General features: G+C 33.7%; 1 protein-coding gene across 1 annotated transcript in view; it reads right to left on the reverse strand.

Annotated features, from left to right (window-relative positions):
* DDHD1 (DDHD domain containing 1) overlaps positions 1-15729 on the reverse strand; it is a 131757-nt gene that overhangs the window by 51173 nt on the left and 64855 nt on the right. The window contains 2 exon segments of the mRNA XM_017849540.1: positions 4587-4734; positions 6068-6196. Coding sequence (XP_017705029.1) covers positions 4587-4734; positions 6068-6196 — 277 coding nt within the window.

Genomic DNA, 15729 nt, shown 5'->3' on the forward strand with positions numbered 1-15729 from the left:
TCATGTGCAGAGACACACATAGGCTCAAAAGAAAGGGATGGAGGAGGATCTACCAAGCAAATGGAAAGCAAAAACAAAAACAAAAATAAAAAAAAACCAGGGGTTGCAATCCCAGTTTGGATAAAACAGACTTTAAACCAACAGATCAAAAGAGACAAAGAAGGCCATTGCATAATGGTAAAGGGATCAATTCAACAAGAAGAGCCAACTATCCTAAATATATATGCACCCAATACAGGAGAACCCAGATTCATAAAGCAAGTCCTTAGTGACCTACAAAGAGACTTAGACTCCCACACAATAATAATGGCAGCCTTTAACACCCCACTGTCAATATCAGACAGATCAATGAGTCAGAAGGTTAACAAGGATATCCAGGACTTGAACTTGGCTCTGCACCAAGCAGACCTAATAGACATCTACAGAACTCTCCACCCCAAATCAACAGAATATACATTCTTCTCAGCACCACATCACATTTATTCCAAAATTGACCACACAGTTGGAAGTAAAGCACTCCTCAGCAAAGGTAAAAGAACAGAAATGACAACAAACTGTGTCTCAGACCACAGTGCAATCAAATTAAACTCAGGATTAAGAAACTCACTCAAAACCACACAAACACATGGAAACTGAACAACCTGCTACTGAATGACTACTGGGTACATAACAAAATGAAGGCAGAAATAAAGATGTTCTTTGAAACCAGTGAGAACAAAGACACAATGTACCAGAAACTCTGGGACACATTTAAAGCAGTGTATAGAGGGAAATTTATAGCACTAAATGGCCACAAGAGAAAGCAGAAAAGATCTAAAATTGATACCCTAACATCACAATTAAAAGAACTAGAGAAGCAAGAGTAAACAAATTCAAAATATAGCAGAAGGCAAAAAATAACTAAGATCAGAGCAGAACTGATGGAGATAGAGACACAAAAAAGCCCTTCAAAAAAAATGAATGAAACCAGGAGCAGGATTTTTGAAAAGATCAACAAAACTGATAGACCGCTAACAAGACTAACAAAGAAGAAAAGAGAGAAGAATCAAATAGATGTAATAAAAAATGATAAAGAGGTTACCACCACCGATCCCACAGAAATACAACCTACCATCAGAGAATACTATAAACAACTCTACACAAATAAACTAGAAAATCCAGAAGAAATGGATAAATTCCTGGATACATACACCTTCCCCCAAGACTAAACCAGGAAGAAGTTGAATCGCTGAATAGATCAGTAACAGGTTCTGAAATTGAGACAATAACTAAGAGCCTACCAACCAAAATAAGTCCAGGACCAGACGGATTCACAGCCAAATTCTTCCAGAGATACAAAGAGGAGCTGGTACCATTCCTTCTGAAACTATTCCAATCAATAGAAAAGGAGGGAATCCTCTCTAATTCATTTTACGAAGCCATCATCATCCTGATACCAAAGCCTGGCAGAGACACAACAAAAAAAGAGAATTTTAGACCAATATCCCTGATGAACATCGACTGGAAAATCCTCAATAAAATACTGGCAAACAGAATCCAGGAGCACATCAAAAAGCTTATCCACCACGATCAAGTTGGCTTTATTCCTGGGATGCAAGGCTGGTTCAACATACGTAAATCAATAAACGTAATCCATCACATAACCTGAACCAAAGACAAAAACCATATGATTATCTCAATAGATGCAGAAAAGGCCTTTGACAAAATTTAACAGCCCTTCACGCTAAAAATTCTTAACAAACTAGGTATTGATGGAATACATCTTAAAATAATAAGAGCTATTTATGACAAACCCACAACCAATATCATATTGAATGGGCAAAAACTGGAAGCATTCCTTTTGAAAACTGGCACAAGACAGGGATGCCCTCTCTCACCACTCCTATTCTACGTAGTGCTGGAAGTTCTGGCCAGGGCAATCAGGCAAGAGAAAGAAATAAAGGGTATTCAGTTAGGAAAAGACGAAGTCAAATTGTCCCTGTTTGCAGATGACATGATTGTATATTTAGAAAACTCCACTGTCTCAGCCCAAAATCTCCTTAAGCTGACAAGCAACTTCAGCAAAGTCTCAGGATACAAAATCAATTTGCAAAAATCACAAGCATTTTTATACACCGATAACAGACAAACAGAGAGATAAATCATCAGTGAACTCCCATTCACAATTGCTACAAAGAGAATAAAATACCTAGGAATCCAACTTACAAGGGATGTGAAGGACTTCTTCAAGGAGAACTACAAACCACTGCTCAACGAAATAAAAGAGGACACAAACAAATGGAAGAACATTCCGTGCTCATGGATAGGAAGAATCAATATCGTGAAAAAGGCCATACTGCCCAAGGTAATTTATAGATTCAATGCCATCTCCATTAAGCTACCAATGACTTTCTTCATAGAATTGGAAGAAACTACTTTAAAGTTCATATGGAACCAAAAAAGAGCTCACATAGCCAAGACAATCCTAAGCCAAAAGAACAAAGCTGGAGGCATCATGCTACCTGACTTCAAACTATACTACAAGGCTACAGTAACCAAAACAGCATGGTACTGGTACCAAAAGAGAGATATAGACCAAAGGAACACACAAGAGGCCTCAGAAATAACACTACACATCTACAACCATCTGATCTTTGACAAACCTGACAAAAACAAGAAATGGGGAAAGGATTCCCTATTTAATAAATGGTGCTGAGAAAACTGGCTACTCATATGTAGAAAGCTGAAACTGGATCCCTTCCTTACACCTTACGCAAAAATTAATTCAAGATGGATTAAAGACTTAAATGTTTGACCTAANGCTAATATCCAGAAACTTAAAGAAATTTACAAGAAAAAAAATCAAACAACCCCATCAAAAAGTAGGCAAAGGATATGAACAGATACTTTTCAAAAGACATTTATGCAGCCAACAGACACATGAAAAGATGCTCATCATCACTGGTCATCAGAGAAATGGAAATCAAAACCACAATGAGATACTATCTCACACCAGTTAGAATGGCGATCATTAAAAATCAGGAAACAACAGGTGGAGAGGATGTGGAGAAATATGAATGCTTTTACACTGTTGGGAGTGTAAACTAGTTCAGCCATTGTGGAAGACAGTGGGGTGATTCCTAAAGGATCTAGAACTAGAAATACCATTTGACCCAGCAATGCCATTACTGGGTATATACCCAAAGGATTATAAATCATGCGAATATAAAGACACATGCACATGTATGTTTACTGCAGCACTATTCACAACAGCAAAGACTTGGAACCAACCCAAATGTCCATCAATGATAGACTGGATTAAGAAAATGTGGCACGTATACACCATGGAATACGATGCAGTCATAAAAAAGGATGAGTTCATGTCCTTTGTAGGGACATGGATGTAGCTGGAAACCATCATTCTGAGCAAACTATCACAAGGATAGAAAACCAAACACCACATGTTCTCATAGGTGGGAACTGAACAATGAGAACACTTGGACACAGGGTAGGGAACATCACACACTGGGCCCCACCGGGGTGGGGGGATGTGGAGGGCATAGCCTTAGGAGATATACCTAATGTAAATGACGAGTTAATGGGTGCAGCAAACCAACATGGCACATGTATACATATGTAACCTGCACATTGTGCACATGTACCCTAGAACTTAAAGTATAATAATAATAAAAAGAAGTTGAATTGTATTTTTACTTTAATTCATTAGCTGACATTAAGAGATGTTACAATAAAAAGTGAAATAAAACTCAGCATTGCATTATTATTATACTGGTGTTGCTGAGGACATACTTCCTAGTATCATAACACCGTTTGCTTTATAAGGACTCAAATAAACCTTTATAAGCCTCAGAATCAAATAAACTGGACTTGTCAACAACAGACTTGTTCTCTTGGCATCATCTATAACCGATTATATTTTTCTTTATACTGGCTGCTATTTCAGAGCCAAGTTTGTGGTGGAACCCTTAACCCTAACATGCCCTTTTAACGAAGTCATTAATGTTTTTGAAACATGCAGATATCATATATACCCCTAAAACATCTTAAAAAGTTTTAGGATAAAACTGAATATAAATAAACTAATGAGGTAAATAACCTGTCTGGTGTGTTGGCAAATAATCCACTGTTTTCCACGTAAAATTCAGAGTTCAGTTTCCTTGGGTAGCAATTAATCGGATAGGTTAAACTGCTAATTGGCTAATATCTTAGCCTTTTAGAGTTGTGCAACTTTGCAGTATTCTTAGTTTCTGAAGTTCAGAGAGTAAGATATAACCTAAAACTAGGTATTTTTCTTGCTTTCAACCTTAGACTATAAATTAACTTAACATATTAGCTTAAAAAAGGCTTCCTTATCCCTCTTCTTCTCCATACTGTGGGGAGAAAAAAATCAAACATCATCATCATCCTGTAGACATAATCTCTCTCAAAATTTGGTCCAGATACTTGATCTATGACTTAAGAGGTGTTCGAATAGTTGGCACTGGAGGAACATGCAGTGGAATTAGTATACTGTTAATATCTCTTATACTCTGGATGAAAGTTTGGATTCTAGACTAGATATAGAATGTATTCATCAAAGAACTTACATGGCTGTATTTTTTATAATTCTTCCTTGGTCCATTTTCTGCCCAATGCCATGCACAACAAATACAATATGGGTAGTCTGTGATGGCTTGTCTTCTAATGTGGCTTCTTCTACATAACCTCTATGAAGTCTGGTCCCACTACTTGATGCTGTAGAAAAATTTTAATTCTAAATTTACTATTTAATCTGAGAAATAGCATTTTCCACAATATGTTTAAAGAAAAAAAAGAAGTAAAAGGAATATTATGAAAAAATTTCACTGGCTGTGGGGGAGGAAATAAAAACTGTAAGAAGGTATATATTGATCAGCTGTGATATAAAGTGAACCGGACACAATACCAAAGCCGGAAACCATAAAGAGAAAGAAATGGAAGGAAAGAAAGACAAATTGAATATGTAAAAATTTAAAGCTTCTATATTATAATAAGAAAATATCAGGAAAAAAGAAATGGCAAACTGGAAAAAATATGCAAAATATAACACATAATTACTTAAGTATACAAAGAGAGCTTACTAATTAAAAAGTAAAGACAACCATTCAAAAGCAATTAAGCTAAAGTTACACAAGGTAATTCAGAAAATAAATACAACTGAGTAATAAACATAAAAGATATTCAAAGCACATTATTGAAATTAAAATGTAAAATATGGTATAAAATTGTATCAAACTTTAAAATTCTTTTACATTTATTTTTTGATAATGCTCTCACATCTTCCCCAGGTATCATTCTCTCTTTTCTTTCATGTAGTCAAACGTGTCTAAAGATTTGTCAGGCCAGGCACTGTATTTCAAGTCTGTAATCCCAGAGCTTTGGAAGACCAAGGCAAGAGGATGGCTTGCAGCCAAAAATTTGAAACTAGCCTGGACAACCTAAGGAGACTCTGTTTCTACAAAAAATTAAAAAAATTAGTTGGGCATGGTGGTGCATCCCTGTAATCCTAGCTACTGAGGAGGCTGAGTTCAGAGGATTGCTTGAGCCCTTGAGGAGGCTTGAGTTCGGGGGACTGCTCTGTCCCCTAGGGGAGAGAGTGAGACCCCATCTTAAAAAAAAGAAGAAAAAAGAGTTGTCTATTCTCATTGCTTCACCTTCTACTTACGCTTCAACCCATGCTGATCTGGTTTCTGCCTCATCAATCCATCTAAGTCACCAATGACCTCCAGGTCACTAAATATGATGGAAAATTTTCAGTCCTCATCTTCCTTGACACTATATTTCAACTGCCACAATTTAGGTTTAACAGCTTTTGTGCTTTTAGAAGTATAAAAGATATTTATTAATCTTGTCAAATCATTCTAAATATATAATTATTCCTTGACGAACACATCACCTCAACTTAAAAGTTTCATTTAAAAGGAATCTGTCACTAAATTTAATACATTTAAAACATACTAAAACAGAACATGAATTGTCTATTTTGAATATAAGAGAAAAAGTCAGATTCCCAAAATTTTGGTAAGCTATAGTAATATTTAACAATTACCTTTAGAAAATCCCAGTTTTTGGGTAACTGTTCTTGCAATTTTAGATGTTGTCGCATCACTATAAAGATATACTTCATCCACACTGTGCCAGTCCACATGGTTTCGACTCAACTTGAAACTATGAACAGCTATTGCAAAAAGGAAAAGCTAATTTGAAAGTCTCCAAGACAAACTTTATTTGTTTGAAAAATTATAACACGCAGATTTTAAATCAATGTTATCTAACAAACTCAGATATGAAACTTAATTCAACAAAACACTATTTCACATAAAAGTTATGTGAAGCAACTAATGGATAGGGACTTTATTTTATAAATGATTAATACTGCTATAGGGAATGGCAACTTTTTAAACCATTGAGTGACTTAACTATCATAATTTTAACCTCTAATATACAGTTTCTATGTGTTTTGATAATTAAACAACTGCTTTCCCAGGTGATGTGGTTGACTCTTCATTGGGTCTAAGGCATATATACTTCAAGCTCTCAATAGCTTTGACACAGCAACTTAACTTCAGTTTCTTCTACTGATTTTACTAAAAATATCAAATGATTTATAAAAATTTCACTAAGTGCTAGACAAAATAATTTCACCCTGTGCTAGACAGGGGAAAAAAATTTACCTTTAAACTGGGAAAAGAATAATCTATTAGAAAATGAGGTATTTTTGGAATGGATAGTGAAGCCAATAATTACTGGATATTGCTCATCATAGCACAAATCCAAAACTTAAAGATATTTTAGTATACAGAATTAAGGAAATGTTTTTCTGCCACGATGTTCAAATCAGTATGGATGGCTGGGTGCAGTGACTCACGCCTATAATCCAGCACTCTAGAAGGCTGAGGCAGGAGGATCACTTGAGCCCAGGAGTTTGACAGCAGCCTGGGCAACAACAGTGAGGCCCCACCTCCACATAAAAACAAAAAAATTAGCTGGGCATGGTGGTATGTGCCTGTGGTTCCAGCTACTTGGGAAGCTGAGGCAGGAGGATCATTTGAGCCCAGGAGGTCATGCCTGCAAGGAGCTATGATCATGCCACTGCACTCTAGCCTGGGCAACACAGAGAGAGAGATCCTGTCTCAAAAAAAAAAAAAAAAAAATCAGTATGGTTGCTGCATTTCTGTAACTGGGGTAATGCCTGGTGAAAATGAGGCCTTAAAGAAACTCCAAATCTATATTCTTTAGGAATTCGTAAGTCCCAGGAGCCAGGGACTGTGTCTTGATCATTTCTTATATCCCTAGCACCAAAAAGAATATCCTATCACAGTGTCTGGCACATATACCACAGATACAGCAATGTTTGTGGAAGCAGTAAAAAAATTGATAAAACATATCCATCAATTCATAATTTGATAATTCTTATGTTTTGAGGGCCTCAAGCTTTTCCTTTATAGCTCTGGTATATAGGTAGAAAAAATTAACATACCCATCTTCAGATTTATTTTCTTAAAATTCTTTCAAGGCAAAATATTATCTCCCATTTTACTTACAAAAATACAGAGGTACAAAGACATAAACTGACCTGCCACAGAGTTAGCTACAGGCAGAGTCTAACTCTTCTGATTTAAAGATGGGCTGAAAATAACCTCAAGCTAAATATAAAAAAATATAGCTCTGGTCAAGATCTATGATCATAAGACATTTTTATGAAAACCTATTGCCTACTAGGATACAAGGACATTATAAGGAACAGTACTTCTTAGTTATATTAAATATGCAATTTCAAAATCTATGAAAACCAATTTATATTTTACTTACCTGCCACAGCACATTACTAACACTGTACACCAGATCAAGATTCAATTAACATAATGAACATAAATTATATCTTCAGCTCCAAAGAAAATAATAAGATCAGCTTTTAAATAAAAGAACTTTTCATAAACTAAAAAAAATCTTTTGCAAGGGTTTAACAATCACTTTTCTAATTACATATCTGATCCATGCCATGACTTCAAGCTTTTATATGTTTCTAAACCACATTTTGTTAAAATAGTTGTGAGCAACAGATGCTTAAAACGTTAAACTATAAGACCAAGATATTTAGAGATAAATGTTAAGCCAGAAAAATTCTTTTCCTCCTTAAATCATCCACATATAATCTTAAAGTAAACCATTTTAATGTTTGGGAACATCTATCTAAACATCCTGTTACTGGACTACATACACTGTTTACCAATATTTATACACATAATAAAGTAGCAGTAAACAAAATAGTACAATGGACACATTTTAAAAAAACTAATACTTTCTTTGCTTTAAATGCAACTAAATGCTATAAGCCAGGAATATAACTACATGGAGAAATAAAACTACAATTACTGTACCTTGGGAACGCTTTCGTTTAAGACCTGCCGCATCTGTACTCTCCTTATATCTTCTCCATTTGAACAGAGAAGGGAGGGAGAAGGGAGGGAGGTGGTAGACAACTAAGAAAGCAAAAACACTGAGCTTCAAAGTAAATTTTAAATGAGATTTGCCATTTTGCCTTTTTGTTCTAGTATTAACTTTAAAAAACGAGTTGTATTTGAAAAACATTATTCTAAATGCTTTATTTATATAATTTCTAAGAATAGGTAAAGCAAAACATTAGTATAATGTTTATCAAATAGCTGCTGTACCTTTACTGAAAGAAAAAAGGCAAATGATATCTAAATTTATTAAAAACAACTGTGATTATCATGTTTAATGTCTTTGCATAGAAATAATTTTTTAAAAAGAACATAACATTTTCAAATGCTAAGAGATTTATAAACTCCATCTTTACAATACTAAGGTTATTTACTCTCACCAAATTTGTGACTGACATAGCCAACAGCTGATGTACAAATTGAGAATGCAATAAATAACATTTTACATATCTAATGCAGTCTCCCTGAGAAGATACCACAGCATACATTCTACTAGATGCTTTCCACTACTGAAGTATAATGGAATCTTCCCTTAGGGGAAAAAAATATTCTTTTCTCGACTCCATTCAAGTTATTAAAAGACTTTAAAAAACAAAACTTTTACTAAAAAACAAAAATCAAACTGGAAGCTCTGCTTTTAACTTTGCCTTTGAAAAGACTGTAATAAAATAATGAAAAAAGTCATTAGTAAAAATGTATGCTGTGACAACTTGGAAGCACTAAACAGACAACGTAGAGTAAAGTGAGGCACAGACTTGATATTTGGCAAATCAGTAGATAACCTTAAAGTCAACATTTTCCCTGTCAAATTTTGGTAGTTATATAAATTTGTTTATATTTTAAGCAAGCAATTATTTAAAAGTTCACTTGAACTTGAACCTTACAAATTAGTTTCTCACCAGTTAATAAATTACAGAATCTTTATGATTAGCTCAAATTTATGTTCAAATATATTTGATTTTCATCCTCACTCCCTTCTATATTAATGTGACATTTGAAGGTTAAATACTGCTCAAATACAAAAATACTTAATTCCTGTTTTATAATACTAGAAATTGAACAAATCTGTTGAATATGCAGATGTAGTATATGCAAAGATTTGTGTAATAAAAGTAATTGAGACATGCTTACAAGACACTTAATAACTATATCTATATATATGTAATCAGACAGCTACAAAAACTGTAAACTAGAACTAAAAGCTGGATTGCTACGTCAGGATTATAAAAACATTTCCTTGTCACGGAGAGGTAGAAAATGACAACTGATGCACTTTTCTTCACTGAAAATGTTTCTTCTTTCATGTGCCTTCTGGTCAGTTACTGAGGAGCAGATGTACCACTTAGACCAGGAAACAGTTTTAAACAAAAAATTCATTAGGAAAAAGATGCTAATATATCAGAGTAAACCAAACTGACATAAACTTGATACTTTACTGCTTGAAACAAAAACTAGATTTTGTAGATCTGGTAGTAAAACTAACGTGAACCAATTCCATATTATTAAAAGAGAACGAAATGGGAAATATATGGACCATTTGACCATGTTTTAAAATTATGTAAACGCTTTCAGAAAGCTAGCCAAGGTACACAAATGAAGGCTTTCTTTTCTAAAATAATAGTATAACTTAAGGATTAAAAAAAGACAAACACCCCTATACACAGAGAAACAAAGAAAACTTTTTTTCACCCTCCAGAGAAACATATTTAAAACTTTTCACAAAATTAAATAGACATGGTTCTTTCTTTTCAAATGTAATTCTTATTTTCACTTGAAAGTCATTTGAAATTCTTATGTAGTATTAGCAAAAGATGCATAAACTCAAAACATAACTGCAAATGCTAATTTATTAATGCTAACATTTAAAATTTTAATATGTTAAAGTCTTACATAGCAATGAAAAGATTTAAAATACCAAAATATTTCCAATAAATTTCCTTACTATATCTTAAGGAAACTTTCTGCATTATATCATTCTGAAAGCACTAGAGTATCGCAAAAGAGGGTTACTGCTGCTGATGACATACTAATTCCTACAACAGAAAAACTAACTTTTCCCTTTAGAAAAGCTGGTAACCTGAAAAATTCCAACCCCAGGGAAGCAGTCTTACACATCTCAAACCTGCCAACTATAATGAGAAAATTCCTGGCATATTTCTTGGACCTCAGAGAAATAAAGCTAGATAAATTTATAAAAATTAAATAATAACTAAAAGCTAGAAGGTGGGAATCCTCTTAGTCACCAAAGACAGGAGAAAAGGAAAGCTAGTTAGAAGGTGAGCACCCATCCATCTTTTTAATTGAACTTTGAAATGCTATCTTCACAGTATGGGGTATATTTATTCAGCTACAGTGATAGGAATACATACTTAATCCATCAGCTTGTTAAATGTCATAAATCTTTACAGAGACACCAACACCTGTGCTGCTATGGCACCTGAAATTACCTGGAACTGTAAAAATTCCAATCTTTTACTTTCAATCTATCTGTAATCTTTATAGTCAGGTCTTGCGTTCTCAAACAATCTGTCACTTTGCCTTTTAATTGGAGTATTAGCTATCTTATATATACAAATATATTTATATTTGTTGTTACTGATATGGGTGAATAGGTCTGTCATTTTTCCATTTATTTTTCTCTTTGTCCCATCTGTTTTTTGTATCTCTGTTCCTCTTTTCTTGGTTTATTTTGGGTTAATTGAATATTTTTAGTACTTCATTTTAATTCTTCTACTAGACTTAAACTTTGTAATTTAGAGTAATTTTAGACTTAACAGAAAATAGCAAAAATAGTACAGGGAGCTATGACATATCCTTCATCCAGCTTCCCCTAATGTTGGCATCTTGCATAACTATAGTATAATTATCAAAACTAAGAAATTAACACTGGTACAATACTATCAACTAATACACAGACTTTATTCAGGTTTCTCTAGTTTTTCTACTAGTATCTTTTTCTGTTCTACGATCCAATCCAGGGTACCACACTGCGTTGTGTTGTCATGTCTCCTTAGTCTACTCTTTTCTGTGACAAATTCCTCAGTATTTACTTGTCTTTCATGACCTTGACACTTTTGAAGAATGCTGGTCAGTCAACTATTTTGTAGAACCATCCTCAGTACGAGTTTTCTCACAACTGAATTGAGTTTACTCATTTTCTGGGCAGAGTGATGTGCTGCACTTACCCATTCAGTTCAACCTTTTTTTTTTTGAGATGGAGTCTCGCTCTATCGCCCAGGCTGGAAAGCAGTAGCGCTATCTTGACTCACTGCCAGCTCCGCCTCCCGGCAATTCAACCTATTTTTTACTGACTACTATATATGTTTGGATAGGTAAGATGTAAAATGAGTGAAACACTAATTTAGCAGATTTAAGTATTAATGTTTACCAAATTACTTGTTGAAGTCTTGATTTCTATTTTTATGTTTCATCCCAAGTGAAACAATAGGCTTTCATTTGTTAAACTACTAGATAAACATTTTCTAGCCCAGGAGGTAGGGTAAGAAGAAAATCAATTTTCATTTTAACTCTCACAGAGAACTAAGTTTGGATTAAAGTATCTAAATCACAAAGTCATTACCTTTTTGTGGGTTATCTTTATTTGTATGCTACAAAGACCTACACAGTGTACCAAATTTTCATGTCTTGTTAATTCAATGCTCATTTTGAGATTAGTTAGGGAAGTTAATAAAGAGGAAAATATTAAATAGTTGGCATCCCTGATCTGCAGATTCAACCAACCACAGACCAAAAATATTTGGGGACAAAAAAAAAAAAATATTATCAATCAAAAACCAATACAGTATACAACTATTTACATGCCATCACACAGTATTAGGTGTCATAAATAATCTAGAGATTATTTGAAATACACAAGAGAGGGCTGGGCACAGTGACTCACACCTGTAATCCTGGCACTTTGGGGGCCTGAGGCAGGAGGAACACTTGAGCCCAGGAATTCAAGACCAGCCTGGGCAACATAGTGAGACCCTATCTCTACAAAAAATTAAAAAAAAAAAAAAAAGGAGCCTGGTGTGGTAGTGTGCATCTTCTTGGGAGGCTCAGGTGGGAGGGTCCTGGAGCCCGGGAGTTAGAAGCTGCAGTGAGCTGTGATTATTTCACTGCAGTTCAGCCTGGGTGACAGAGCAAGACCCTGTCTCCAAAAAATAAAATAAAAATAAAATATACAACAGGATGCTCATAGATCATATGCAAATACCACTCCATTTTATTAAAGGGACTTGGATGTCCTCAGATTTTGGTATCTGGTGGGGGGGGGGGGGGTGGGCGCGGGTGGTGCTAAACTCCAAATACCAAGGGATGACTGTACATCTAATCTGTTTATGGCAAAACAACCCTAACCAAACAGCCAAGGTCGGAAGAAAAAGGAATTATTATTTATTTTAATGTCCCTGTCAGCAAGAACTATTAGTTTCTTTGATATTCCCTAGAGCATTTAATAAACATCCCTGAATATAGTATTTTAAAATGTTTTAAATTATTAAGTGAGGTTTTTCCAGAAAGCCTTATGTGAATAATTCCACTGCATTGTGATTATCTACTCATTTTATTCCAAGTATCTTTTCAGAATATGTAATATTGACTGTCTAATACTATGACTTCTTGTACTTACTCTTTTGTAAGTGTTTTCATCTGCTGACTTTATTTACTCTAATCAGCTTAAAACTCCTTGAGGGTAGAAACCGTGTCAATTTCTCTCACAAAAGTGCCTACCACATTACTACACATGGGATCATTCAAAATCTGACAATATGAATAGTCAAGGCTTTATACATGAGAAAATTTAGGTGGAAAGGGTATTTTCCTCCCTCAAACTAATGAGGTATAAAATTTCAGAAGCTTAGAGGTAACAGTACATTAAAAAGATTATAATATTTTTTAGTCTTTGTAGTTGTAAGTTTGAATTATTTTCCCAACAATGGTGGCTTTTTGGATAGGAAATGTTCTTTCCTTAAGACTTGTTATTAATTTCAAATGTACTACGCAATTTCCCGTAATTTTCAAAGTCAAATGTCACAAGATATAAATATGTTTAATACTGAATAAAATAAAGTGACTAAAATTATGACAAAGATATGTTCAGTTGAACGTATCTTTGCTAATAAAAGAACATGCTGAATGAATGCCACAGTACACTATAAAAAAAAATTTTCTTCTAATGAACCTCAAAGAATCATTTTGGAAAGATTACAATGCAAAAATGTTCTACTAACTTAATAATTTTCCATTACTAATTAAAATTTTAGTACTCCATGTATATCCATAAAGATAACAAAAAAATTACAATATCCGAGAGACTGCTACCCTAGAACTGACATATACACTCACACACACACATATGCAAAGACATTCTAAAAAATGTACTCACACAAATAAACCATCTTCTTACACCAGTCTTATTTAAATTCAAACACTTTCAGAAAAACTGAAGTATCTTGCTACATTTAACATTTAGGCAGGAAGCAGAAGTAAAAAGGACATATTAAATTTGAATTTTTATTGTAGTAAAAAACAAGATTAGAAACAGGTAGAATCTAGAGATGAAACAGAGCTGATGATTAATCTCCACAGGATGACTTAGCAAATGGAAAAAAAAAGTTCTGAACACAGAATGAGAAAGGGGAACCATCTACTTGTATTTTTCATACCCATCCTCTTTTACCTCCAAGCTCCTGGATTTTTTTCATGCATTAATAATAAGAAATTCAGGTGGCTAAACTGGGTTTGTGATGGTGAAATTGACATTTTTGTGGCAGAAGACTTAGGAGAATTAATAGAAGGAAAAAAAAATCTGGAAGTCAGACTTCTCCAATGGCAGTAAGATTATTTTATGATAAAAGGTTTGCCGTTCAAATACTATGAAGACTTTTGAAATTATTCTGATCAATAGTGATGAGAAGTTATAAAATATTTCAGTCACTACCATAAGATCACAGATATACAAAACTTTCTATTTTTGCTATAAGGAGATCAAAGTATTACATGGCAATCTGTAGAAACAGCTCCTATACTGGGCTGCTCCTTATTTATTGACATGTAAGAACCTTTACATTTTACAGTGAAATGAGGACATATTTGATTCTATAGATTAGGAAAATAATATATTTAGAATTCCCAGAGTATGGTATCTGGCACATAACAGACAACTATTATTATATAAATTTGTTAGCTTTAATTGCCAATTTATTCAGAAGTCACAAGTTTCCTCAGTCATGTAGACTTTTAACCAACTAGATGTAAATGATATTTAAATTTGATATAAGCTAAACTACACAGATTCTTGTGACAAATATATACATATGTTCAGAGAGGTAAGAGAGAGCAAAGAGTGGAAGAGAGAAAAAACATGGAATGTTACTAACAATAAGAAAAAAAATCCCCTGCCAACTTAAAGCTTACTGTTGACATTATGTTATATAAACAATTACTTCCAACCACATAATTCATCTTTTTCAAGCTTCATTCTGTAAATTACCTGATCAATATTGAGTTTTCTGCCTTAGAGATGTTTTAGGAGAGGAAGGGAAAAAAAAAATTCGTATTTTAATTCACTGGATTCAGCAGAGCTTGTCAAGAAACCTCCCAAATAAAGGCTAGCATGGATGAAGAAACGTTTTAGAAGAAAACTTCAGAGAAAACTACAAATTCTAATCTACCTGTACAGTTATACTCACCAGAATAGCTGATCCCACTGCCTGCAGTAAATGGAACAATAGAAGTATTTTTAACTTTACCACATATTTTGAAGTTTACTCAAGATTTAGACACATAATGAAAACGTGGCAATCTTGGCTATTATACAGTATTTTAACTGTTACAAAATATGCAAGTGCTGGATAAAGAAATGTAAGGAGTAGATTGTTCCAAATTAAAACTTGATATGGTTTTCAATAGGGGATAGCTGAGAGATACACAAAGATAATTAAAGATTTTTTTTTGAACTTCAGGAAAAGAACACTGAAATATTAGTGAAACTTGTCTTTTGATATAATGACAAGGAATTTTTTGGTTAAGTTCAATTTCCTTTGATAACTAAAAAGTTACTAAAAAAGATTAAATAGGGAGTACATTGTAACAATTTGTACATTTATAGTAAACTGTGTTAATATCATGACATTGACCATACATATTAAAATAAAAATTGAGATAGTTCAGATATTTATAGCAGTTATTTTTAAATTCTAGAATAATCAAATGTTTAAAAAAATCAAATTTTCTAATTCTA

The sequence above is a fragment of the Rhinopithecus bieti genome, unplaced genomic scaffold, assembly GCF_001698545.2.
Source record: "Rhinopithecus bieti isolate Rb0 unplaced genomic scaffold, ASM169854v2 scaffold_29928, whole genome shotgun sequence".
Taxonomy (NCBI): domain Eukaryota; kingdom Metazoa; phylum Chordata; class Mammalia; order Primates; family Cercopithecidae; genus Rhinopithecus; species Rhinopithecus bieti.